At 44.9% G+C, this 26,741-nt stretch overlaps 4 protein-coding genes across 4 annotated transcripts; 3 read left to right on the top strand and 1 right to left on the bottom strand.

The window, feature by feature from the left end:
• The first annotated feature begins 436 nt into the window (after positions 1–436).
• LOC136453782 (uncharacterized) lies at positions 437–4,723 on the top strand. Its single transcript, XM_066454330.1, has 5 exons — positions 437–674; positions 1,445–1,516; positions 1,604–1,770; positions 1,866–1,977; positions 4,162–4,723. The coding sequence occupies exons 1-5, from the start codon at positions 636–638 to the stop codon at positions 4,369–4,371; spliced, it is 600 nt and encodes a 199-aa protein (XP_066310427.1). The 5' UTR covers positions 437–635; the 3' UTR covers positions 4,372–4,723.
• Positions 4,724–4,907: 184 nt separating this feature from the next.
• LOC136453781 (small ribosomal subunit protein mS80 (rPPR6)-like) lies at positions 4,908–7,107 on the top strand. Its single transcript, XM_066454329.1, has one exon. It carries the CDS (start codon positions 4,969–4,971, stop codon positions 6,775–6,777), a length of 1,809 nt encoding a protein of 602 aa, XP_066310426.1. The 5' UTR covers positions 4,908–4,968; the 3' UTR covers positions 6,778–7,107.
• A 2,258-nt stretch (positions 7,108–9,365) lies between these two features.
• LOC136450917 (beta-glucosidase 4-like) lies at positions 9,366–15,184 on the top strand. The gene is made up of 13 exons (XM_066451605.1): positions 9,366–9,751; positions 10,758–10,824; positions 10,929–10,987; positions 11,115–11,190; positions 11,293–11,367; positions 11,444–11,531; positions 11,702–11,927; positions 12,251–12,366; positions 12,574–12,785; positions 13,567–13,601; positions 13,683–13,785; positions 14,362–14,470; positions 14,588–15,184. Exons 1-13 carry the CDS (start codon positions 9,389–9,391, stop codon positions 14,784–14,786), a joined length of 1,728 nt encoding a protein of 575 aa, XP_066307702.1. The 5' UTR covers positions 9,366–9,388; the 3' UTR covers positions 14,787–15,184.
• Positions 15,185–17,936: 2,752 nt separating this feature from the next.
• On the bottom strand, positions 17,937–22,360 carry LOC136450916 (formin-like protein 1). Its single transcript, XM_066451604.1, has 4 exons — positions 20,560–22,360; positions 20,271–20,470; positions 19,197–19,444; positions 17,937–19,048 (listed from the first exon to the last, which is right to left on the bottom strand). Exons 1-4 carry the CDS (start codon positions 22,101–22,103, stop codon positions 18,221–18,223), a joined length of 2,820 nt encoding a protein of 939 aa, XP_066307701.1. The 5' UTR covers positions 22,104–22,360; the 3' UTR covers positions 17,937–18,220.
• Positions 22,361–26,741: the final 4,381 nt, after the last annotated feature.

Below are 26,741 nucleotides of genomic sequence, written 5' to 3'. Positions count from 1 at the left end.
GGGGACCAAACAAGTCTAAAGAAGAAAGACTTTCTCACGTAGATCAAGAAAATTCTCTAAATCTGTCCATATACAGTGCTATCGTAGCTACAGATTGAGCTAACGTTAACATGTGCTTTGACGTGGAGGAAGCGAAAGGATTTTTTGCGCCTCCACCCAGCGAAACGCGCCCCGTGCGGCTCGGACCCGAGTCGGAAGGGTGCGACGCGTCTAGCTAGCCACTCGGTGTAGCGTCCGCTAAATAATTACAATTCAACAAAAAGCGTCGATCGATAGCTTGTGGCAGTGCAAATAATCCCAGCGAGACACTAATCCAGGTCTGCAGCCACGTCTCGTGACCCCTGGATTTTGAGAAGGTTGGCGATCATCGAATTGATTTGGGACAGGTTATTGAGAGAGCAGCGCTTGGCGTTGGCGGTGGAAGCGGACGCGAGCGCTACTGCGCGACTTTGCGGGCTGCTCCCGAGGCAAGTGAGGCCCATTCATCAGGCCCTTGAACAGTTAAACCCTAGAGAGAAAGGAAAGAAGGGACGGGGGGAAGCACGAAGCAGGTGACCGGCGCCGCCCTTTGCTCGACCCCCTCGGCTCTCCCGCATCTCTCTAACCGCCGGCGCCGGCCATCGTTCCAGCTTGACATGGCTGCGACGGTACCGGCCTTCACAGGCAACCTGAAGGTGAGTTCTTGAAAGATCCCCATCCGCCATCGTCCGGTTCGGGTCACTTTGCCGGTTCCGGCGCGCTGCGGGCGCGGCATCAACACCACCCATGGCCACCACCCCCATCCCCAAGCGCTGTCGCAGGTCCCTGCGCGGGCGCAGGATGGGGGTAGGGGCGGGCATGGATGATTTGCCGCTGGGCTGTGCTGATTCGGGGCCCCGGCGTCTGTGGCATTCAGCCCTCCATTTTGCGCTTAGTAGTAGATTCAGTTCTCTGCAGTCAATAGCTCAAACACTCCTGTACATAGATCTTGGGTTAACGTGACTGCGAATGTTATGATTTTATTGGGCATCCTTTTAGTGGATTGAATTGATTGTAGCTTGAACCTTTGATCCTGATTATCTACCATTTTATCCCCCCTGGTTGTGGTGTTCTATGTTTGTGTGAATAAACTATTGGCATTTTCTCTCTCCTGAGAGATGAAATGGGACATAGTAGATTTATGCGTATATTATTTCAACATATTTAGTAATGTGCTGACCAGTATATGCAGAATTCAATTACCTTTTCTATTTATTTTGTCAACGAAGTGAGCAAAAAAACAACGGTGTGTTATGTGTGGCCATGTTGCATGAGCGAAGAAGCATGCATTTCTGTTTTGCTTGAAAAGAAAATAGTTCTGCAACTAAAATCTCAAGTAACCAAAATGTTATTTCTGAATCTGCAGTTCTGCACCATGTTGATGTCAAGTACTAGTACTGATGGTTGTTTTTGTTGATATTTGCAGAAAGCACTTGCAGGTCTGAGAAGAATCAATTTAGATGGGTTGCAATGGCGTGTATTTGATGCTAAGGGTCAGGTTAGGATTATTTTTTCTAGTTTGAGTTGGAAGGGTCAATTTACCGTAAAAAAGGATATGTTGTGAGGTAAATTGTCTATGTGAAAGGTGCTTGGACGGTTGGCTTCCCAAATAGCTGTTGTGCTTCAAGGCAAGGATAAACCAACCTATGCACCACATGTGGAAAATGGAGACATGTGCATTGTACTTAATGCAAAGGATATCAGTGTTACAGGAAGGAAAATGACAGATAAGATTTACTACTGGCATACAGGGTTAGTAAATCACAGCCAAAAGTTGTTGGTTACATTATTTTTGAGATTTTTGTTAACTTTCTCTTGTTATGTGTTTAATGTTTATCCCCAAATAGGTATGTTGGCCATTTGAAGGAAAGGAGGCTCAAGGATCAGATGAAGAAAGATCCAACTGAAGTGATTCGCAAAGCTGTGCTGCGCATGCTTCCCCGCAACAGACTGCGTGATGTAAGTGAAACTTCATTTCTCTTTCATTCTGCATGCAAGGCTTAGACATGAGCTCTTTTGTTTGAGGTTGAATAACTAGATTTTAATGCTAGCTTTATTTGCTGTTTCTAACATTGTAATGAATACTGCATCTATCCTCTTTTTCATACTTTTATGTATTACTAGGATCATGCCCGTGCGCATGATGGGAACAAAATAATATCATGATAATTTAAAAAAACATAAGTCTCTAATACATGTGTATGGCTGAAGTTTTCTTACTTTCACAATTTCAGCTGGTTTTGGAGCCCCTGTATGTCTTTCTTATTCGCTAAAACCAATGAAGCTCCAGCTAGTCTCTGTAAAAATCAATATCGTAAGGATGAACATTTGGAACACTTTCTGAATAGGTAAAATTTTAGCCTACTGTGGCAAAGAGACAGTATTCTTTACTGCCAAACCATAGTAGTTCTTCCTTCCTGGTTTGACCCTCAATGTTTGAAATGCTATTTCAGTACAATTTCTATGCATAAAGCCGTAGAGTTTGATGCCATCAAGAGAAAAATATCCATTTTCCATTTCATTAACCAAGACACCTCTATCATTAAGTAAACGGGCTACGATAATCCAGTAGCATGATTCAGTTATATCTATTATAGGGCCTCTATCATTTCGAACTGAATATACCAAACAGTAAATATCAGTCGTCTTCCTGGCTTGAAGGACCAAAATGTTTTTTATATAACAATTTTATAGAACTGCAACAAAATATCCAGTTCATCACCATCGCTTAGAGGTCTGGTAATAGCATACATCTTCTTTGAAGAGATTGTAGAGTTCGGCACAGTAATCATCAAGCCTCCTAATGTCTGAACTATCATCATCAAGCGTCCTTATGCCTGAACTATCAACAATTGCCAGAATCTCATACAGGTCACATAGAGTGTCGAACTTCCTATCTTCCTTCTCCACTTTGACATAGAACTGATTGATACCCTCAAGGGTGAGCTCATCTCTCTTGACGAGAATCCTAACAGGCTTGCTCATGAACTTGTGGGTGATCTCAAGGGCCTCAGGGGGCATGGTAGCTGAGAACACACCGACCTGAATCTTCAATGGAAGAAGCTGGAAGATATCATAGATCTGCAAAGGGCGCATGCAAGTTGAAGCCAAACAGCTTATAAGCTATCAAAAGATATCTGCAAAGGGCACATGTCAGTTGAAGCCAAGCAGCTTACATGTCAGTTAAGGCAAGCAGCTTATAAGGAGGAGAGAACAGTTCAAAGCTGGTTCAGGAACATTAGATGACCATATCAGCAAGTTCCGCCACAAATTAAATTAGCTTTATATGCATCCCAATACTACATTTGACCTATGAATATCACAATCCTAAATCACCGAAATATGGATTAGTTGTGATCTGCAGTTTCTTTCCCCATCCGAAACTTTGGCTAACTTTAATCTGGGACACTTATTGGAACAGGTCTGATCCAGCCTTGGAGTACCAAGGGAGTCTAAGCTGCAAAAAATGTGGATTCCCAATCTTAGATAGGGGGAAACATTTGTGTGTGTGTGTGTGGGGTGGGGGGGGGGGGGGGGGGCTTTTGTTTTCTTTTACTATTTACTACAGAAGTACCAGTTTGTGCATGTGTCCTGGTGTTAGTTTCTTCAGGAAACGGACATTGAACTTAACAGTGCAAATTTCATTATTGCTCGCTGAGCCATGAAATTCCAACCTACTCTGTATAAGCTTAGTTATCTTTACTTTGTTGCTCCTTTTTTCATGAATCAATTGCTGCTAGAGAGGTTTAATTTGCCTGTACTCTGCTGCTAATGGATTATTACCTTTCTCCATTGCATTGCTGAACCCACAATCTGCTTAATGAACTGTCGAATTTTGTTAATGCCGTGTTGTGAACACTGGCTAACAAAATATTTGGAGATTTTAAGCTAGAACTATATATATCGATGGACAACTTTTGTAGTATTTCATTATCTGATGATCATATTTTCCTTGGTACTGTTACACACAATTGAGATGTTATATTAATTTGCAATATTGTGTTTGTGTACTGATGGCCTGTATATTTCATAACATTGTATTGACCGTGGTTTCATAACATCGTATTGGTTGAGGAATCATGCCTTTTTTCTTGTCACGTTAAATATGCTTGGTGTTTGACATATACTGCTCTGGTCCCCCAGGATAGGGATCGCAAGCTGAGGATATTTTCTGGGAACGAGCATACATTCCATGATCGCCCTCTTGAACCTTTTGTGATGCCACCACGGCAAGTACGCGAGATGCGCCCCCGAGCAAGGCGTGCAATGATAAGGGCCCAGAAGAAAGAGCAGGCAAACAGAGCCAAGGAGGAAGAAGATGCTAAGAATGCCACAGCTGAGATCACTGCGTAGGCTCCTGATGTGTTGCGTGCTGCAAATTTGCTAGATGCTGTTTTAGGTTTATCTTTTTTTGCTTGATAGCCTTTCGAGTGGAATAGGCACTAGAAGCTGGGAACGTGCCAACCTCGTTCTGAATCACCGTTGTATTTCTATTACATTTTGTAACGGGAAACCCTGCCTGTCACGGCTGCTTTCTGTAAGTGAATAAGGCCCTCTGAATTGTTGAACTCCGGATCTCAAGAGTGCACATAAGTCCAGAAACGAAGGGAAATGTCCACAGAAAATTTACCACGATGTAAGTTTGTTAATTTACACTGACATTAATATCTGGAATGAAGCAGATGAGTCATCAGATTGGTTGTTATACTTCCTGAAAGAACTGAAAAAACTTGTCCTTGTATTCCGATTTACTTCAAAATTAGGCAGAAACAATCTTTGGACCTAATAAAAAGCTATAGTGGCCCAACAAAAAAGAAATAGTTAGGCCCAGCCCAGAAGGCAGAATGAAAGAAACCTCCTCCACGACTGCTCCGCCTCCACTACGGGTCCACGAGGCACGCAGCACAACAATTAGAACACACCTCGCCGCCGCCGCCGAGGACGACGGCGATGATGTGGCGTTCGCGAGCTCGGGCCCTGCTCCTACTCCGCTCGACCATTCCCCGGTCACTGCCGCCTCCTCCACCACCATATGCCACTCGAACCCTAACCCAACTCCCACCTCCCCGCCCTCTCTCCCGCTTCCTCTCCTCCTCCCCAGATCCCATCCCCGATGCCTCTTCCTCCGCCGCCGCGGATCCCTTCCCTGAAGTCTTATCTTCTCCGACCGAGGCTTCCCAAGATGCCACTGAGGCCGGGGAGGACAACCTGAGCTCGATGTGGGAGGAAGCTGGGGACGCCGACGATATCTTTGCCTCCCCCGGCAGCGCCGACGCCGTAGCCGACGATGAGGAGGTCGCCCGCGTGTGCGCCGCCGTCGAGTCCACTCCCGATGACAAGATCGCGTCCACCCTCGCCGACATGATCGTGGACTTCAACGAGCCGCTCCTCGCCGCAGTCCTCCTTGCTGCCGAGCAATGCTCCTGTAAGAAGCTGATTTCCCTGTTCAACTATGCCGCGAAGAATAACCCCGCTGCCAAGAGCCTCTCGAATCTTGAGATTCTCGTGAGCAAGGTAGTTGATTCTGATGAGATAGACAAGACAGACGCTTATTTGCTTTGGGATTCGATTAAGGAAATTGGCTCTGTGCCAGGATCAGTGAGTACACCATTGTTGAATGAAATGATCGCCATATTTTGGAAGCTTGAGAAGTCGAAGGCAGCACTGGAGGTGTTTTTGAAGTTCGATGAGTTTGGTTGTACTCCGGACAGTGACAGCTATTATCTTGTTATTGAAGCGGCACGAAAGAAGTCCATGTTCCGCTCTGCTTGTGAAGTTTGTGAGAAGATGATTGGCTCTGCCTGCTTCCCTAATGGTGAGAAGGTTGGCAGGATTTTGACTTACCTTTGTGAGGGGAAGAAGGTGAAGACGGCACACTCATTATACCTTGCAGTGAAGGAAAAAAAGATTCAGATCCCAAAGTCAGCCCTGGATTTCCTTGTTGGTGCTTCGGCAAGGAATGATGAGACCATTGGTACTGCTCTGGAGCTGCTGGAAGAGTACCAAGGGGAGTCGCTTAAGCATGCAGGCAAGTCCTTTGCCACGGTTGTACATGCTTTGTGTAGGGTAAACAAAATGGAGGATGCAAATAATTTGTTGACGAGGATGGTGCAGCTTGAAGAGTACCAAAGGGAATCTCTTAAGAATGCAGGCAAGACATTTGCCACAGTTATACATGGTTTGTGTAGGAAAAAGAAATTGGAGGATGCAAAAACATTGTTGATGAGGATGGTAAATGTTGGCCCAGCTCCAGGTAATGCAGTGTTTAATTTTGTCATCACAGCATTGTCAAAACAGGGAGAAATGGAGGATGCAAAAGGTTTGATGAGAATGATGGAGAGCCAAGGGACCAGTCCTGATATCTATACTTACAGTGTGCTCATGAGTGGCTACATAAAAGGAGGCATGATCAGTGAAGCCCATGATCTACTTCGTGAAGCTAAGAAAGTTCATCTGAAGCTAAACAGGGTTGCTTATCATATACTTATCCGTGGATACTGCAAGATGGAGGACTTTGAGAAGGCCATTGAGTGCCTAAAGGAGATGAGGAAAGATGGGTTGCTGCCAAATGTGGATGAGTATGACAAACTGATTCAGTCATTGTGTCTCAAGGCTATGGACTGGAGAAGAGCTGAGAAACTCCTGGAGGAAATGGAGGATAGTGGTTTATGCCTAAGGGGTATAAGTCGCAGCCTCATAGCTGCAGTCAAGGAGTTGGAAGGAGAGGAAATGCAGTCAAAGGCGAGCCAAGAAGCATAGTTTCTCTAGGACACTTGAATCCATACGTCTGCTAATTAATTTTTGGGTAGCGCCTTTCTTTTTGAGCTTTTCACCTCTGGTGAGCTTGCAAGAAACATCATCTCTGTACGGCTGTACCTGTGTTTGTTTATTGTTATTTACTACAATAATTTTGCATTTATATTTAAATGCTAGACTAACAAAGAAGAATATTTAGTTTTGGTCTGGGGCTTCTGTTTATTTACAATATGAGGTTTTCCATATGTCATTATACATGTCGAGAATTTATTTTCATGTCTTGCTTAAGAACACGAAATATTTTGGCTGCCAATGGAATTCAAGTTAGGGAAATATTCTTTCACATGTTTGGTGATTTAGGATGATGTTCAGTAAGTACTTGTCACCTTTATGTTATTTCTTAGGGCTTTTGAGTTGCAATCAACATTTTCAATATAATTTGATGGCTTTTACAAAAGAACTGATTGCATGACTGGAACTTTCTTTTCATCGATGACTTCTTTTAGACAATTCAGTTAAACATTTGTTGCACTTCTAGTTCTATTTGTATATCTTGAACATAGAGGTCTACATGTGCATCATGAAAATAATTGGTTCCCACCAGTTCTGTTTTCTATCGTGTTGGCTCTGTGTCCTATCTATTACTTTTATTTTTATCAGGGAGTCATGCAAGGTTCTTACTAGTTACTACTGCCAGTGGCTGATGGTAACTGAAATCTGAAACTGATCCGATCCTCTTATAATCAGGCTCTTTAACCCCACTTAGGATCAAATGTTTTGTCCTATAGGATAAGTCTGTTTATTAAAACCAGGCAAGTTTTGCTGTTTAAGCTGAATCATAGTTATTGGTTTCAAATATTCATAATGAGCTCTGTGCCGAGACTAGACCACATAGACATAGTGATTAACATATACTCCCTCCATCCCAAATTATAGGTCGATTTGGCTTATATCTAGGTGCGCAGATATAAGCCAAGACAACCTATAATTTGGAACGGAAAAGTAGAACTAGTAGTTGCTTGTTCTTGGTCCTTGATTTCACCTGTTTTAATATTTTAATTGTGCATTTTGTTAGGTGATTTATCTACTAGTGGCATTGTCTGTTGATTCACTAATTCAGTACCTTATATGTTAAAGAAAAAGGTCGCAGTATGATGCTATCAATTTTCAGAAGTTTCGATACTTCATGTATAAGCTATACCTGTAGGCTGTAGTTAAGCATAGCTGTTTTTCTCGCATTGTTTGATTCCTCTCCGAGTCACCGTATTTGTGTTTTTATATACTTTTGCTTTTCATGTCTTAACTAATTCGTTTCAGATTACTGATTGGCCTCTTACTCTTACCTGCACCACTGCATGGCCTACTGTTATATTCTAGTCATCTTTCAGTACACTTTTTTTTTGGGTTTGCTGCACACTGTGATAGCAACTATGAAGCCAATAAGATGGGGGCAAGCGGTCACGGTTTATTTGTGCATGGTCAATTTTCCACCAGCACATAGAGCACTGGAAAAAGTATCAGGACAGAGCCTCAATTTATCTCCCTTTTTGGTATTCACAATCTGAACTAAATTTTTTCATGAGATCTGTCACCATCAAGTCGAATAATTGTGAAAGTGCTTTCATTTACAGAGTAAATTTTGTACCATTGTAACTGTGGCACCAGTTCTTTTTGTTTCCTGTCGTTGATGTTAATTAAAATTTTTAGCATATCACCGTTTAACTCCGTGATCCACGTTGAGGATTTTGAAATCACTTGTCGCAATCGAAATTTGGCCGGCTAACATATCATGCCTAATACAAATTTTATCTGTTTTTCTTTTCAATGATTCAATCCTTGTCAGTTGTCACTACCATATAAAATCACAAACTGTTGAATGCATAATTGAGCACTGACTCAGCTGTTCTGGATCTTTCTTAGAAAAGGGGGGAAAAACTACTACCGATGTTCTTGCTGTCCACTGATATCGCAAAGCGGCCCCCCACTGGTACGGTGGAAGCAAAGCACAATTCACAGAAAAGATGTGATAATGCATTCAGTTCGCATTGCACCAAAAGCACATCACCGATTCTTCCAACCATAGATGCTGCACATGCTGATGATCAAAACCCGATCCTTGTAGTTGTACATGCAAGCGACATCTATCTTCTGTTTGTTATTTGGTGCCACTAACCAAAGGATCCTCGGGAGATTTGCTCCAGTTTCTTTTGTCACTGTTGTGCCGTCCTTCCACTGTTTTCTATGGGCTTGGCATCATAAACGGGCGGGGACAAATCATATGTTCATTTTCTACTCGAACTTTGAAGTAGTGCCCGTTTGTTCTTGACTTCAGAATAAGTAAAGTAGCTGTAAATAGAAAACAACAATAATAGGTGAATTATCGTCAGGCACAGCCGCACAGGCCATTCATTATATCAGCATTCTGTTTCAACTTTCAAATTTGAACTTCAGTAAATCCCTATGTTTGAAGAAATGCACGTTTCAGAAACCGAAACCAAATCTCTGGCTACCTGCATGACAAGTAGGGCCAATCCCCTCTGGAAGAAGTAATCGGGACGAACTGCCACACCACACTGGACACACCGCTCTCGGATCTGCCTCGCCGGCTCGCCCCATGGTCTCGTCTCGTCTCGCTCGCGTGACAGCACCCCATTGGCCGACAGGGACACACGCCGGCGTGGCTGCTCACGTGTTCTCACCCTGCCCTCTCGCCGGCCGGGGCAACTGGCGATGGCGAACGAGTGTCTCTGCCGCTTCCTCTAGGAGTAGACGTCAGGCGCCATTTATTAATTCAACTCTCCCCAACCCCTCAAGCCCACGCTTCCGAATTCACCAACTCCTCCACGCCGCGTCGAGATCGCTCACGCCTTCGCTCCCAGCGACTCCACCACTCAGCCCACCCGCCGGAGCAATGGGGGTGACCCGCGCCGACTTCCCCGACGGCTTCGTCTTCGGCGTCGCCACCTCCGCCTACCAGGTACCACCCGACCGCCGCCGTCCCCATCTCATCCCGCGCGGCCGACTTCGCTTGGCGTCCGTCCCGCCGCGTGCTTGCGCCTTGCCCACGACTGAAGACTGCGCGCCAGCTAGTGCACGCGCTGGCCTGCTCGGGCCTCGGGGGCTCTAGTTCTGAGATTTGAATTGGTGTGTGGGACTGTGGGTTCCCCCCTGGGTTCCACCGTTTGGTCTCTGTTTTTTACTGTAGTTCCGAGCTCTGACGCCGTCATTGCGTTTTAAGCTTGTTCCGCTTGATGATCGGCGTTTTAGCTTGAGTTTGGATGGGTGTATGGAGTTGATTCAGCTTGGTTTGGATGGATGTGTGGAGTTGATTCAGCTTGTCCCAAACGTGCAGAGGCTGTGTCTAGGAACAGGTGCGGATCACGGACTAGCATTCCGTGTATAGGGCACCAGGACTTCTCCGTCAAATTAGTCTCTCCTATATTTAAATTAGCGTCTCTGCTTCGGGTTAATTTCAAGTGCAACTTCTAATGAAGTTTTGCTGTGTCTCTGGATGGGAGAGTACCAAAGATAGATGGAGTGGAAGTTGAAACAGTGGACCCAACAAAGGATTCCCCATCCATTCATTGCACTAACTAATTATGAAAGTAGTTTATTCATGCCAGTACTGCCCTGTGCTGTCCATAAAATAAGTAACAACTCTTGTTGCTCTAGGGTTCACTGGGCAAATAGTGGACGACAGGTGAACGTTGCCCAGTTAGGAGGTAAAGAGTGCGGTATAGTTGCTGTTAACGTCCCCAACTGCAGGTTGTAGAGTGGGAGAGTGATGGAAGAATATTAGTTGATCCAAAGATGCATAGTCTTTCTGGGACAAAATTGTGCCTGTGCCTAGAGCTCTACACATTAGAAAGACACAGAATGTAAATATAGACACAGAATGAAAATATAGATAGAAAACCACCCTCTTTTCTGTTCCTTTCTCTCTAAAACTTGAAGTTACGCTGTTTGAATTCTTTCCTCTGTAGATTGAGGGAGCAAGAAGGGAGGGAGGCAAAGGAGACAGCATATGGGATGTATTTACAGATGACAAAGGTTTGCTTATCTGGTTCCTTTATAATCTCTTTTTTTAGGAGATTCCTTTATGATCTTGAAATACATATATTTAACCATTTGTGTTCAAATGCTTGCTTTTTCAGAACGTGTCTTAGACAGAAGCAATGCAGAAATTGCAGTTGATCACTACCATCGATATAAGGTATTGTCTACCGTCCCTATAGAAGAGAAAAAGAATCAACAAAAAAAAGAGGGGCAGGGTGGAGGGGCACGATCTTCTTGGTAATAGTAATTATCAATGAATTGAAATGTTTGCTATAAACTTTCAGGAAGACATTGAGCTCATGGCAAGTCTAGGTTTTAGTGCGTACAGATTTTCAATATCTTGGGCGCGTATATTTCCTGGTATGCTAAACTTAACAGATAAAAGATTCACTTATAACTGCACGTGACATGGACCACGATATAAATATCTGCATTTTCTGTTGCTTGTCAATGCTAACACAGATGGCTTGGGGGAAAAGGTCAATGAGCAAGGAGTTGCCTTCTATAATGACCTCATCAACTTTATGATTTCGAAAGGTACCATATGTTTTACTGATTAACTTTAAAGGTTACAGCACTTATAGTTGTTAACCATTCGACTGTCTGACAATAGGTATTGAGCCTTACGCAACTCTGTATCATTGGGATCTTCCAAACAATCTTCAGAAGACTCTAGGGGGCTGGATTTCTGACAAGATTGTGTAAGCCACTGCAGGCATCTTAAGTGTGCAGTATGATTAACAATATTTCTTGACGCATAAATGGATGATTACATATGAGATTCTTTTTGAGACAATTTTTTATTTCAAAAGTGGTTGCAACTTGATTTGCTGTAGTTTATATGAGTTTCTCACCATAAAAAATATCCCAGGGAGTACTTTGCATTGTATGCAGAGGCTTGCTTTGCAAATTTTGGAGACAGAGTAAAGCGTTGGATAACAATCAATGAACCTCTCCAAACTGCAATCAATGGTTATGGGATTGGAATTTTTGCACCTGGAGGATGCCAAGGTGAAACTGCTAGATGTTACTTAGCCGCTCATCACCAAATCTTGGCTCATGCTGCTGCTGTTGATGTTTATAGAAGAAAGTTCAAGGTCCGTTTTAGTTCTTACATGAATTGCCTTGAGGTCCTTATTTGGGGAGTGTAAATCCTGGTCCTGGCATTCTGGCTCCTGAAAGCAGCTGGTTGGTTCTATTAGTTCTTTGTTAGTATGGGTTCCTTTTTACTCTCTCTTTTTTTGGACTCTCCCACGTTTCTGTATCTCCTGTATCATGCTTACACACTATTTTCCTTGTATATAATGAGAATTGGAAGTTTGGAAACGTACTGCAATTCATTTTATTTCCTACCACATTTCATTAGCTTTGTGGCAGTATATTTTGTTTGTCTGATGGTTTTACATGTTACAAAAAATAGGCCGCACAAGGTGGTGAAGTAGGGTTGGTTGTTGATTGTGAATGGGCAGAGCCATTTTCTGAAAACGTGGAGGACCAAATTGCTGCACAACGGAGGATCGACTTTCAACTTGGATGGTATGTTGCTATTCATATCATTAATGTCACATGGGCATATCTTCCAACATTGTTTAGCTTTCACACTAGTTTTTTCCCTAAAAAAGGCATAGATTTTTTTTTTTCACAGAACGTACACATTTATGTAGTATAACGTGCCCACATTTATTTTGTTTTAGGTTCCTAGGATGGTGTGATATCCGCTGACTATTTTCCCCTTACTTAAAGGTACCTAGACCCAATATATTTTGGTGATTACCCAGAAAGCATGCGTCAGCGACTGGGCAGTGATCTTCCAACCTTCTCAGAGAAAGATAAAGAATTCATCAGGAACAAAATTGATTTTGTTGGACTAAATCATTATACTTCGAGACTCATTGCTCATCACCAAAATCCAGATGATGTTTATTTCTACCAAGTGCAACAAATGGAGAGAATAGGTATGGTACTTCAGCTATCAAGGAAAGATAAAAAAAAATGTACTATTTAGTCACCAGAAGCGTTCAAGAATGTTTCCTTTCACAAGGAGTGGGGACGGGCAGAGAAGAGGAGGGTCATTTGGTCAAACCTTAAAAATTACAAACTTCAATAACTTTTAAATTATTTAGTTTGAAAACATGTAAGTCATATGTGTAGAGTTGTATTGAAAGTATTTGCAAAATATCACAAATTTGAAGGATTTTAACTTTTGAAGAATATTCTAGAAGAAATTAGTGGTTGAGAATGTGCATCGGAGACAGTGGAAAGTATTTGACCGGAGCGAGTAATAAATAATTTGATGAAATTAACTCTCGTCAACTTCTAAGTATGTTTGTCTAAAGGGTTTTCACGGTTCTACTGAGTAGATGGTTTGCACTGAATATTTTCCCCTGAAACACTGTGAGGGATGTAAGGTGAACAACTTCATCCCAACTCCAGAAAGGTGGGTTAAAAATTGGGCATTTCAGTAGGATGGGGAGAGAGACCCTGGTGGAGATTACAATCCTGGAAGTTATGTGATTTCAGCAACATCTAAACAACTCTAGCTATCTGTACAAAGAGAAAGAGTGTTATTGCTAATTGGGTCAAATGTCCTAGGAACACTGGAAAATCGATGTTGGTGTACGTGGCTGAACTGCTATGTTTGCAGTCTTCCTTAGTCCTTGGATCTACTTTAGATTCACTCGAGATCATGCCTGCAAATTGGTATTATCATTATTCTGACATTTATTCTTTTGGCAGAAAAATGGAATAGTGGTGAAAAAATCGGTGAAAGGGTCAGAACTCAGCACTGAACTTCTTTCTCCACGTGTAAATTATCTGGTTCTCTCCTAACTTACTATCTCAAATTTGTGCAGGCTGCATCTGAATGGCTTTTCATAGTTCCTTGGGGCCTTCGTAAAGTACTTAATTATATAGCGAAGAAATACAATAATCCAGTAATTTATGTTACTGAGAATGGTAAGGCTTCCATACTTCCCAAAATCAAATATAGCATATGAATTGACTTGTTTTGTATTTTAGTGGAGACTGAAGTAGTAAAAGAACCAAGAGCATAAACTGTGAACAACTGCTGCACCACTTAATATATTATTGAATATGCGAGCCCAAGATGTAGGTTGCTTGTACTGTCTTATTTGTTATATTAAGAAATAGAGTTTCAACTCTGTCCTATTTTGTATTCTAACTGAACTGCTTAATACGAATTTACAGATATCTGCATATTTGAAAATTTTCATGTTATCCAGCAAAAATTTGGACGGTGCCAAATGTCTGGTTTTGACAGCTACCTGTTCAAAGTATATTAAATGGACAAAAATATTAGGAATAAACTAGGGTGTGAATTCAAAATTTCGGAAATCAAACAAGTGAAATGTACCGTTGCAACACACTGTTTGTTATTGCAATACAAATGATGGTAGTTTTGCTTGCACAAGTAATAGTGTTTAGTGCTATTGGCATGCGATGTTTTTTACCATATCAACAAAATACAGAGTGTGTGGATTATGATATCCTTACCTAGTTTCTTTCCTGCAGGCATGGATGATGAAGATGATCAATCCGCAACGCTTGACCAGGTCCTAAATGACACGATGAGAGTCGGTTACTTCAAAGGATACCTCAATTCAGTTGCACAAGCAATCAAGTAAGCTTTATTTTGCTGCCCATCACATAGCGGAGCGTTGAGCCAAAACATGGCCCTTTCTTTTTTTAGAACGTGAGACGCAATATGACTGACACAACTACTAATCATTTGATGCAGGGACGGAGCTGATGTCCGTGGGTACTTTGCGTGGTCATTCCTGGACAACTTTGAGTGGGCTATGGGCTACACCAAGAGGTTTGGCATAGTTTATGTCGATTACAAGAATGGGCTGGCCAGGCATCCGAAAGCATCGGCCCTTTGGTTCTCGCGCTTCCTGAAGGGCGAGGCTGCTGAAAACAAAGCTGACACAAACTGAGCGAACAGCCCACGGCAAGTACAGAACATTACATATACACACACTACACGTTTCTCCTGTTGTTGTATCTTACAGTGACCACCGGTGTATGTATGTATTCATCGTAATAGTCTCAGATGTGGTACCTGCCTATACCTAGTCTGTCACTGATCCAACACCTGAAATGTGTTCATGCCAAGCAGCACTCTGGTTACAGATAGCTCACACTTGTCTTCTGAACACGAATGCATTCGGTATTATTACAGATAGCTCACACTTGTACTATTCACCTGTAAGTAAGGTTGTATACTTGTATTGGCATTACCGATTCAGATGTTCGTTTGTATTGCACTGGAGAGTTTTCATTAGGGTTAGGCACTTTTTAACAGTTTGAGGGCTCACCGGCTCAGGTTCCTTTATCTTTTGCTGGTGGTGGTACGGAGATGTTCCGTGTCTTGTCAGTGTTGTAGAACAAAGTGGCATGTGACCATTGCTCCCCCATGAAACAAGGGGTGGTGAAACAGGGGCCTATCTCGCCGCTGTAGGGTTCGCGTGAATGCGTGATATGCCCCCTCTATTCCTTGTTGCGTCAAGATGCCGGGCAACGGTGTTCTCGCTTTCAGTTGGTTGGGTTACACGCTTTGCTCCCATCCCATCCCATGGGTGCCGTCCGTTGCATCCCGCGCTGTGGATGCGATGTGATGCAGCGCCAGAACAGGAATCAGGCCGTTGGGAGGGGTTCTTCATCAGGCTTTCGGAGAAGAGAGACGTCCTAGGCCTACTGATTGGTACTGTGCTCCGCCCTTGGCACTTTTGCCTTTGGCATTCTTCGTTGGGTGCCCCGTGCCAGCTGCTGCAAGCAATCCCTACGGGCAGGTTTAGGTCCCTTTCGCCTACTTGTTTCGTGCTGCCAATTCTGTGAGCTCAAGATCTGGCCCGCCATTGCAACAACAGACCCGAAGCCTTGGTTTGGATCGAACGTGTTAACAGGCATCAGGAAGGAACGTGCCAGTTCATTCCCCGAGGCATTGGTGACGAGGAGGTTCGTTTAACCTGCTCACCCGGGTTCGAGTCACCTTATCGGCTTCTCACTTCTGAGCAGGCTTAGATCTGCTTCTGAATTGCATGGGTTGTTTTTCCGGACACGCAGAACTTATCCTGTAGATGGATGAATATGTACCGATCTGGAGCAGCAGTAGTATCAAGCTGTCCAGGCCCTTTAATGATAATGATAAACAGGGCTACTATGCAACTTTATCACGGCTGGAACGTTGGCAAAAGCCATGGGGATCTTTGCGAAAAGAAAGCAAAGGCACGGCGCGTAAAGCCGCCTGGTTCGTGGGCATCTCGCCCTCACGTGACGGCGTGCGTGCTGCTCACAGTGCCTGGCTATTGCCTAGAGCCCCTAGACTACTGATGTAGATCGGAGCGGGAGCGGCTCCTAGTAGCCATGATCAGAAGACGCCAGGTGGGGGTGTTTCTGTTTCCCCAAGCCGGAGCGAATCTGCCTTGCTTTCCATGCCTGTCAAAGGCAAAGCGGCCAGATCAAGCATTGGATTCGGCTTGCAGGGTGAATGGACGCCTGCCTCTTTCGCCTCGCCTCGCCTGTGCTAGACCTGGAATGGCAAGGTTTGGTCTTTGGTGCACGTCAGAAGTTTCACTTCTGCTCATCTACCTTCTCGTACAGATCTTATTCTGTTATTCAGTTCTCTGATGGGCGTGCTGTGTTGTCCTGATTAAGAAAAATAAGTTTGTTAGCGAGTTAATTAGCCGGTAATTGACTGAAATGTCATGGGCGGACTTGAAACTTGAAAGGATACCCTGATGATGGGCATGGGGAGAGAGATCATCATTGACGCGAGGAGGAGCTTGCATGTGCAACTCACGAGACTATGATGGAAAGGAATGCCGGGAGCCAAAGGTTGGGCGTGGGTGATTGCAATTGCAAGATTGGGTAGTGAGTGGTTCAGGTGCCAATGTAGCTGGCTCCTCCCTTCAATCTGCTGTGGTGGTCATTCAGTAATCATCACGCTACTGCTAGTGTTTAGGAGTACCTATCATGCATGTATTCATTCATGCTTCAGCTTTCTCTTGTGCTCTCGTCCCAGATGTAGAATTAGAATCTTGCTACCCCATCTTTTTGTCTACCTTCCACATCTCCAAGCACCACCACAAACCTAGTATTACTATTGAAATTCCTTTCTTCTCCTCATCAAAACTAAAATAATTATCATAGTTCCTAATCATAGTATTTTCGACCCACCCACCTGCATTAGCAGCCAAAACGATCCATGTGTTTTGGAGGCCACAGGCCAATGGAGATCCCAATTGAAAACAGCTCACAGGCCAATGATTGAGGCCATTAGAGTTTCCAAAGCATCCATCCATACCATACCATACCATACGGTGCGGTGCAGTGCAGTGCAGGGAGGGGACGGGGACGGGGACAAGAGAGACCCCATGTGGGGCTACGGATCTTTCAAGATGGGAGCAAGGAAAGAGGAGAAGAGTTTGGTAGGAAAGGGCGACCAGGCCAAGCCATGCCGCAACGTTTTGTGGGCGTGCATCCAAGACCCGAACCACCGCTTGGTTGTCACCCTCACATGGAGATGGGGACCCAACGATGGCACCCACCCGAACCACCGCCATGCTCTCCAGGCCATGGAAACCTCTGCCCTCTGGTTTTGACCAGGCACTTGTTGGTTCTTCTGATGTCCCAACTGGAAGCCTACTGCAGCTTTACCGCATTCATCCATGGTTTGAGGTTTCACCTCTTGGCTCCTGCAGTCCTGCCTCCTGGGGCACTGCACTTCGCAGTGTCTGAACTTTACAGGATGCTCCTGTATTTGGAAAGATTCTTCTACTGCAGATAAAATTGTCAGACAAACTGGTAGAGGCTGCCTTGAGATGTATGTGCATGGGGTATATATGGTCTGTATGGGCCATTTGTGCAATTGGAAAGATGTTGACAAAAATAATTTCAAAAAGAATATGATGACAAAAACACAGTTGATGGATGACACAGGTTGATGTTTTCTTCCTTGGTACTGCCAGAGTTTAATGGGTTTTGTTTCCTTTTCAAGTACAGCAGAGAGAGTCCAGATACCTTCTTCCAGTTCTGCAGATTTTTTTTGGAACTGTTAAACTTCACTCTTCTGTCATTCTGTGAGATGGATAAATCTACATCTTGTTAACTGCTTCATGTCATGTACAGACTGAACTGAAGACTGAAATTAAGCTGCATACATATATGAACTGCTTATTTCCTCTTCTGATCTAGACTTTATCCCTTCTTATATATAGAAATAAATATTTGCAAAAAATATTGTACATTCTATAATCTACAGGTACAAAAGGTGAAAAAAAGAAGAGCCCGCTACCATTTGAATCCCTCTGCCCCCTGGTGGTGTTCTACCGACGGTCCATGAAAAATTATATTGGCAGACTACCAGTGATCATGGTGATGACACTGAAGCAGCTGAACTCTCATCGTCAGAGAATCCAGCTCTCAAAGCATGAAGCCGTGGGAACAATTGTGGCATCATTGGGTTAACCGGCACTGGGAAATGGCGCACAGAGCTGGCGATGGTACGATCATTGATCCTGCCCACTTCCTTGCAGACCTGATCAAGAACCGTTAGGAAATCCCTTACGACCATGAAGATCCTGAAAGGGTGAGCCTCCTCCTTTGCGGAATCGCCATGGAAGTACTCGGTGATTTCCTTCACGAGCGACAGTGCCACACTCTCCTGACACTGAACCCTGATGATCTCGTCGTCTGCCTTCTTCAAGAACTTCTGCATTCTGTCGTGGAACTGCCACGCATCATCCCTTGACTTCAACTCTTCGTTCAATCGCAGTACCTCAGTGATCTTGTCTATTCCTCCAGCAAGTTTGGTAACGTAGCTGCTAAGCACGTCGGAATCCATGGCAGCTGCCTTCTTGACATTGCTGAGCTCGTTGGCAAGGCTAGCCACTACCTGGAGGCCTAGCTTCTTGCACTCAAGCTCTTCTCGTAGAGGATTTGCTTGGGTTCTTGGAGTTGTTTGGGTGCTGGCAGACATACGGGAGCCCTCTGTTCGTATGATCTCCTGTACGACAAAGTGCAGAAGGGTCGTGTGTCCATCGGTGCCTTTGACATCAACCAATTTGAGTAGAGTGTCAAGCTTGAACGCGTGTGCATCCCCACGGTTTGTGCCAACATTCATCCTGTTGCCAGTCTTCAGAACTGCTTCAAGTAGCTTAAGAAATAGCCTGCTGCTTCTAAGCTCATCACAAGCAGCCTGCGAGTAAGAAAGAAAAGGAATTAGGTTGAGGAAACATACTGAAAGCGCTAAAAATTTCAGCTATGTCTGTTACATATGCACAATAGCATAGGGAGAAGATGAAATGGTGCTAATGAAATGGCGATGGCAAAGACATAATGCTCACCTCAAGGGTCTCGAAAGACTTCTTTAGGTAATTGACCTCTGAATCAAAGTTCGCTATGTAAAGCATTGCATCAACTCTTTTGAAGGCAAAAGGCACATCAAGCACTGCCTTGAGGAACTTCTCAGCTGGATTAAGCTTAATTGGAGAAGTCTCCTCTTTGAATTCTCTCAGTTTAATCTCCTCTTCCTTGGTAGGAGCCATCTTCAGCAAGGTCTCCAGTAATTCTGCTCCAAAGTTCTCCGTGTTACCTGAAGGACAGGCATGGTAAATCGGTTAACACATTAGTGAAGCCCATGGAGTGGAAAATGTAGAGCAACTATTACATCTTCAGCAATATAAGTAAAAGAATTCTAGCCCAAAAACTCCAAGTTCCGCACTAATACAACAGGCTTGCAGTGATTTCCACAAAAAGTCATGATAAATGACTGAAAAATGGATGTTCCTATTGTGAGCAACTATGAATAGAGCATAAAGAGGAATGAGAACAAAAGCAATTTCTCCAACATTCTTCACAGGCTCCCTGCAGATATAACTCTCTGTACCTATTCAGCAGACCTGAAGCAACCAGTGATTTTCAGCATAAATGGACCAGCTATTCCAGCAACGACTCTCAACGGCTCTATGCTGGCATTCACTTCATTCACACGAACTTATTAAAAGCCGAACCATACTATACGGACAAGCATGGCTGCAGTCCAGTCACAAGATAAATATAGTCAAACACGAGTCACACAACTCACGAGCAAAACTAATCCTATGCGATCGAAACATCAGTGAACACCAATGTAGGTAAGTTTTTCAAGATTCCCCGTCACATCAAATCTTTGGACGCATGCATGAAGCATTAAATATAAATAAAAAATAAAACTAATTACACAGCTTAGACGAAATTCACGAGACGAATCTTTTAAGCCTAATTAGACTATGATTGGACACTAATTGTCAAATAACAACGAAAAGCGCTACAGTATCATTTTGCAAAAAATTTCGTCATCTAAACAGGCCCGTAGCATGTATGCAGAGAATCAAAATGGCTGAATTCTAGGAAGTAGAGTCAGCGAGGATCTTGTTCACCTTCACAAAGCGCGTCGCAGACCTCTTCCTTGGTTACATTCAGCGCGCGCAGCAAGATGGCAATGTTCTGCGCCTTCTTCGGATCTAGGACCTTGTTCTCGGCCTTGGGCGTCGGCAGCACCGGCCTCCTGGTCGCCTCCTTGGCCGGCGCATTGGCTGGATTGCAAATGAACAGCGTCTCGATCATCTCCTCGTTCACCCTGCAAGAATTCAGTGAAACTCCTCAAGACACCGACCACGAACAACTGAAACATCTGAAAAAAGATGGAAATGTTCGCAGAGTTCTCACTGGAATGAACTGGACTTGAGCTGATCCCACACCATGATGCGGTCGGAGCTGGCCCGGACCTTGTCCCAGTGCAACGGCTTCAGCTTCGGCCGTGGCGTCGTGTCCTCGGACTTGTCGCCTTGGTCGGAGCTCTCGGGCAGCCGGCTTGGAAACGCGTCGGTGGGTGCAGGGACGCTCCTGAAGTTGGCAGCTTGGGGTGGCGGCGACAGTGCCGGCGAAAGGGTTTCTTTGGACGTGTCGGGCTTCCGGACACGGCTCTCCCAGTAGCCCACCGGCGGAGGCGGTGGCGGAGGAGGAGGTGGCGGCGGCCCTGCAGCCGGAGGTGGCCGTGGCGGGTGTGTGCTCGTCGGTAGGGATGGTGGCTGGGCGAATGGGTTCCTTTCGATGGTGTCGGTGCTGGATCTGAGAGCTGATTTGTCGTTTAGTGGAGAGCACGGTGGCGATGGGGACGGTGGTTTCCGGCGAGGAGGTGGCGGTGGTGGCAGTGTCGGTGCGAAGGGAGGAGGCGGGGGCGGGGTCGGAGGAACCGGCGGGAGGACGACGACGCGCGCGCTTTCCGATCTTGACTTGACGGAGCGGCGGCCGGACTCGCCTGGGCTGGAGAAGGCAGGCGGCGAGGCGGGCGCGGGGGACAGCGTCGCCCCCGGCGAAGATGGGTACGACGGCGTGCTCAGGACCGACCCAGGGGACGGAGTCCTGGAGCGGTCCCGCGCTTCAAGGGCCGCCTGTACTGCCGTCGCCAGAGTCCTGCGCGAGCTGGAGGTGGTCTTCGTTGATGAGCCCCGCGGCGAGTAGAATTCTTCTTCTCCGGACGACGGGGAGCCCCCACCGGGGCTCCTCGACGGCGCCGGCGCGCACTGCCGCGCCAGCGGCGGAAGCGGGCGGAGCTCGGGCGACCCGCCCGAGCTCCGGGACTCCTCGTCGCCGGACGACGTCGTGTCGCTGCTCCTCTCGTCCGCTCTGCTCGCCAGTGTTCCCACGTAGAGGAACTCAGCAGAGGTAGCCGGCGCCGGCGCCGGCGCGGCCCCACCACCACCACCGCTGCCACCGAACTCGTCGCGCGCGAAGAGGCTCGTCCTTTCCGGGTGCAAGAACTTGGCGTCCCCGCCACTGACACACCCGCCTCCTCCGCCACGCGCCGCATTGCTCCGGCGGTGCGAGAAGAAGAAGGCGACGGACAGCCCGAGCACGGCCACCGTGAGCAGCGGCAGCAGTATGGCCGGGACGAGCTTGGAGGCCTTCTTGGACCCGTGCGAGCTGCCGGCCGGAGGCGTGGCGCCGCTGGAGCCGGTGTTGGGGAGCACCAGAGCAGGATACGTCGGCTGGTCCTGCCCCGTCGGCATCGGAGGCGGCGGCGTCACCGGCATCGCGGGAAAGAACGGCGGCGGCGCCGACGGCTGCCCGGGCTGATCCGGGACGAAGAAGGGCTGGTGGAGCTGCCTCCTGGCGGTGGCGAGAGCGTCGGGTCCGTTGGCTCCATCGACGCAGCAAGTGGCGAGCAAGATGGGTAACAGCAGCTGCAAGAATTGCAGGGGAGATGGCATTGCGATGGAAGAAGAAGAAGCAGCAGCAGCAAAAGCTGCGTGTGTATGGTGTGGTGTGTGTGATCGACAGATCTTGGAGGAGAGAAACAGAGAGAGAGGAGCGAGGAAAGGAGAGGAAGGGAAGCGAGGTGTTGTAGTGTGGATACAGCTAACAGCTTACATGGAGGTGGAGTATTTTGGATTTGTCCACGACCTCTTTCTCCCTCGCTCGCTCTCCTCTGCGCTCTGCCTCTCCTGTCCTCGTCTTCTACCCTTCTTGGTGTGCGCCTTTTATTTTATTTCGCTTTAGATTAATAGATTATTTTTTGTGCGTTTAGTGCAAAAGGCATGTGGGTTGGCCACTAGTGCTGGTTTTATTTTTTGTGAACTGTATTGTAAGAACGGTGGTGGTTGAAGCTTGCCTGGTTTGTTCTCATTCCTTGACCATTTTCTCGGCTGCTCAAATAAACTAATGGAAGGTTGTTGAAGAAGGGTGCAAGAGAGCAAAGAGGAAGTGTGCAAGAACAAGCACGAGTAAAATATTGGGGCACTAGGTTTTATGTATTTGCTATTCGAGCATTATGTGAAAGTGGGGGCACCATATAGATCTTGCTCATTTGTTATGGAGTTGTTATACGTCAAGCTACAAAATCAGTCCCACGTGATTTTTTTTTTGAAAAACTCGAAGTATATACTCAAAAAATCATGTAAAAGCCCTCTTTTGGTTTATTGTGCGCACATGAAGGAACTATAATCTCGCTTTCTCAGTGACGATGAAGGGTTAAATGTGGAAAATAAATGGCATCGAGCAAAGGCAACACCTTATGATGTAGTGATAGATATAATCCTCTTCTATCACAAATAAGTGGAGATTGGCCTCAGTCAATAGCTTGAAACTTTGAATACAAAACATTTTTCATATATATTAAGTCTGAATGTTTGGAAGTGATACTGAGTAAATTTATCTTGAAAAAAAGATCATATATATTAAGTTTGAATGGGAAGTGATGCGAGTAAATCTATCTTGAAACATAGTTTCATGAAAGTATAACTTTTTTCATACCTTATTGATGCATTTATATATGGGACAAGGCTAGGAAAGGCCAATGGTAGGCTAAAAAATGCCAATGGTAGGCTAAAATGAATTTGTCCCATTTATGGCCGGAATAGGAATGAAGAAGATGATCAAGGGGGACTGTTGGATATACGCATCCAATCCAAAGTCACAAAAATCCAGCCTCCTAGCTCATGATCAAGGGAGTATTTTTTTTTATCTAAAACACGTGAATAATAAATAAATAAATATGGTGATTACTCCCTCCGTCCATAGAAGGCATGCATGAAGCAACGACACCAACAGTGTGGGTGAGAGCTAGCCTGCCTGATGTCGCATGTAGGAGAGCGAGACGAGCGTCGATGACAATCCCTCCAAACATTCGTGTTACATTACAGAACTCTGACGCGTTTTGGCCATGTTAGCTGTCATTGCCCAAACCTCCGAGATAATGGATTGCTAGTACTTGATCAGACTGGTTGATCGCTCGTCGAAAACCTTCGAGACTGAAACTGAAGCAGTAGCGAGAGCCATCGAGCATGGTGAATGAAGCAAATCGGCAGCATATATGCCTGCCGCGGCGCATGCGCGACGAAGCCGACGAGTTTGACTGCCTTGAGGCCGCAACCAAACAAGCATGCTTCGGTAGGTACCACGTCGGTCGGTCGTCTCCCTGCGTTTGCGTGCGGGCAGGCATATGCGCGCATGCTGGGCCCGGCTCGTATCTGTTTGTTTGTTTGTTTTTTAACAGTTTCACTCGGTGTCTGCCTAAGGATGGCGACGGGACGTAACTGTGTTGGGTATAGATTTTTTCTCATTTCCATACCTGTCGGGCATCGGTCTGGATAATATATATTCGACGGGTACTGCATACCCGATAAACAGTAATACTTGGAGTCGTAGCTTTGCAATCGAAGACGTTTCTTCTTCACCCGGATATAAATGTCGGAGTCTCGGAGATGCCGATGAGAAGGAGCGAGGTTGCGAGGAGGACGAGTAAAGGTGGCAGAGAGACCGAACTGAGAAAGCGAGGGGCACGAGCGCTCGTGAGGCAGGCGTGCTTGTGCTGCTGACGGAGATGGTGAGGAAAAATTAAACTAGGGTTCCTAGAACACACAAAATATATATATGATTATTCAGATTTGGGCCAAAATACCTATGTTAAGCTTCTTTGGGCCTAATACTCGCATGACAGTTCAAATAGTCGGGTTCCCCTACGGGTAATGGGGACGGATAAACAGAGAACGTTCCCGTACCCACTATACCCGTCGGGATGAATTCTTGCCCATTTAGATGCCCGCGGATAAAGATATTATTTCATCCCTATTCCCTAATGGATCAAATACCCGTCGGATATCGAGGCCCCGTTGCCTGGATGTACATGTATTCACTTCAACCCACGTGCGTCGGAATGGATTGATAGGAGTGGATCAATATGAAATTTAGTTTAATTCTACTCCAATCCATACATGTGCATTAAGACAAATACATGCACATCCTGCCTACAACTGCCCCTACCGGTCTACTACAACCGAGCGTGGTGTGCAGCCCGGAATCCAGGATCTCCAGTGCTGTACCTGTACCATGTGAACCGGCCGGTTTTTTACATAACCGGTGAACCGGCTGGTTACTTGTGAACCGTCCCAGTCTAGTTCTGCTAGCGTGCGTCAGGCTGCAACGTGGTCCTAGTGCAGATGTGGAGTGCGTGTGCGGCTGTGCGCTGTCCACCTACCAGTTGTGGGTCCACTAGGCTGCTGCTCATGTTGGAATTTGAATTGGATGCGTGGACGCGTGGTGGTGTTGCGCCTGGCTTAGCTCTGTTGACTTTTGGCATTGTTGGTGCAGAACGACGTCACCTTTAAATTTAAAAAATTCATAATTTTCTCAGATTAACTCTAAATGGAACAAATCATATATTATTTTAATTATCTCAACGAGCACTTTGCAACGATACACTCCATTTTAGTATTCAAGATTTTTTACAATGGTGAATATTTAATTATTATTCTAGTCATTTATGCATCAATTTGTAAGTGCTCCATATATTATTTTTTTCATGCACATTTTTGACATATCCTGTAAAACAACTCTAGAATCAATACTTGCGAAACTTGTTAAATTAAGACCTATCTTGCTATAAATGCATTATTCGTTTTATTATCTTTTGACGATCAGATTATTTGAATTAAGGATCGTCAACAAACACGTGCTGATTTTAGACTTTAGAGTATGTGTTGTGTACTTATGGGTAGATTAGTTGGAAGTTGGTTATGCAATTATGCTTTTATCCTCTTATTTATATATTTATGTGATCAACTATATGTTGCTAATTACCTTTTATATAGCATTATATGGCACCGGTTTGAATTATTTGTAACCGGTTCAATTCATCCGGTCCAAAAATCGAACAGGCGGTTCAACCGGTTCTTAACGGTTCGACCAGTGAACTAGTGAACCGATGGTCTTACCGGTTCGAAGTTCGGTCCGGTCCTAATAACTTTGCTGCAGACAGAAGTAGTTAGCTAGCTAGTGTCCCCAAATACATCAGCTTATATAAGCGCGTCGTGTTAGCTTTGTTATCCTTTTTTTCGAACAGATAAACTAATGTGTGCCAATAATCTTACGGCCGGCCGGTAGTGTACTGTCGTGAGCAGACAGCAGTGTCCGAGCATATAAGGTTATCTTCAACAACAACAACCATCAAAATACAAGATGTATTTGTCCTTTAGATAGCGCTACAGGCAAAAGGTTCAATACATATTCGATATTTTCTCCAACAACAAAATCTAAAAGAGAATCCTTTTTATAAATGGATTTTCAGGAGAGAGGATATTCATATTTAGATTATGTCTCTTAGTAATCAAAATATGACTTTCATATAGATACTCTATTAAGGCTAATTTTAGATCTCTTACAGTCCATTTTAAATTTAAACGGTCATATGAGTTCTTTGTCGGAGACGCTCTAAGTACACTATCGGACTGTCAGCAGACAGCAGTGTCCGAGCAGACAGCAGTATACACTACCGGCCGTGTAGCTGCTCCACAACTATCACTGACTGTAACTGCTGTATATAAGGCCAGTCTCAATATGGATTTCATAGAGTTTCATGGACATTAAATATGCTAATATGGCACTGTTTTGATGAAGAGAAAGAAGATAAAAGTTTCATGGGAGTAGAGAGAGTTTCATGGGGATAAAACTCTTCTGTACTGTTTCTAAAATATAGGTGTGTTGGAAACTGGGAGATGAAACCTCTACTGAAACTGACCTAAGTACACTAGCGGACTGTAACAATATTACTCTGTCACGTCGTCCCCATGTCACGCTTTAGGGCGTGTGTTTTTTTCACGGGAGAAGAGAATAAAGACTAAATTTTAGTCTAATTAGTCCCTTTGAATCAACACCAGAAACTAAATTAAAAATAAAATATAGTAGTCTCTTGAGATGCTAACTAACACTAAACAATCCATACCTTTTTCTCTCTCTCCTCTATCGCAGTATCTGTCACTGAATATAAACATTATTTTAGTCGCTATTTTAGTCTCTAGTCATAGGATTAGATTGAAGAACCCGTCCTTAGAAAAGCCTGCATTATTATAGTA

This window comes from Miscanthus floridulus, chromosome 5 (assembly GCF_019320115.1).
Source record: "Miscanthus floridulus cultivar M001 chromosome 5, ASM1932011v1, whole genome shotgun sequence".
NCBI lineage: Eukaryota > Viridiplantae > Streptophyta > Magnoliopsida > Poales > Poaceae > Miscanthus > Miscanthus floridulus.
This window is presented reverse-complemented; position numbering and strand designations above follow the sequence as displayed.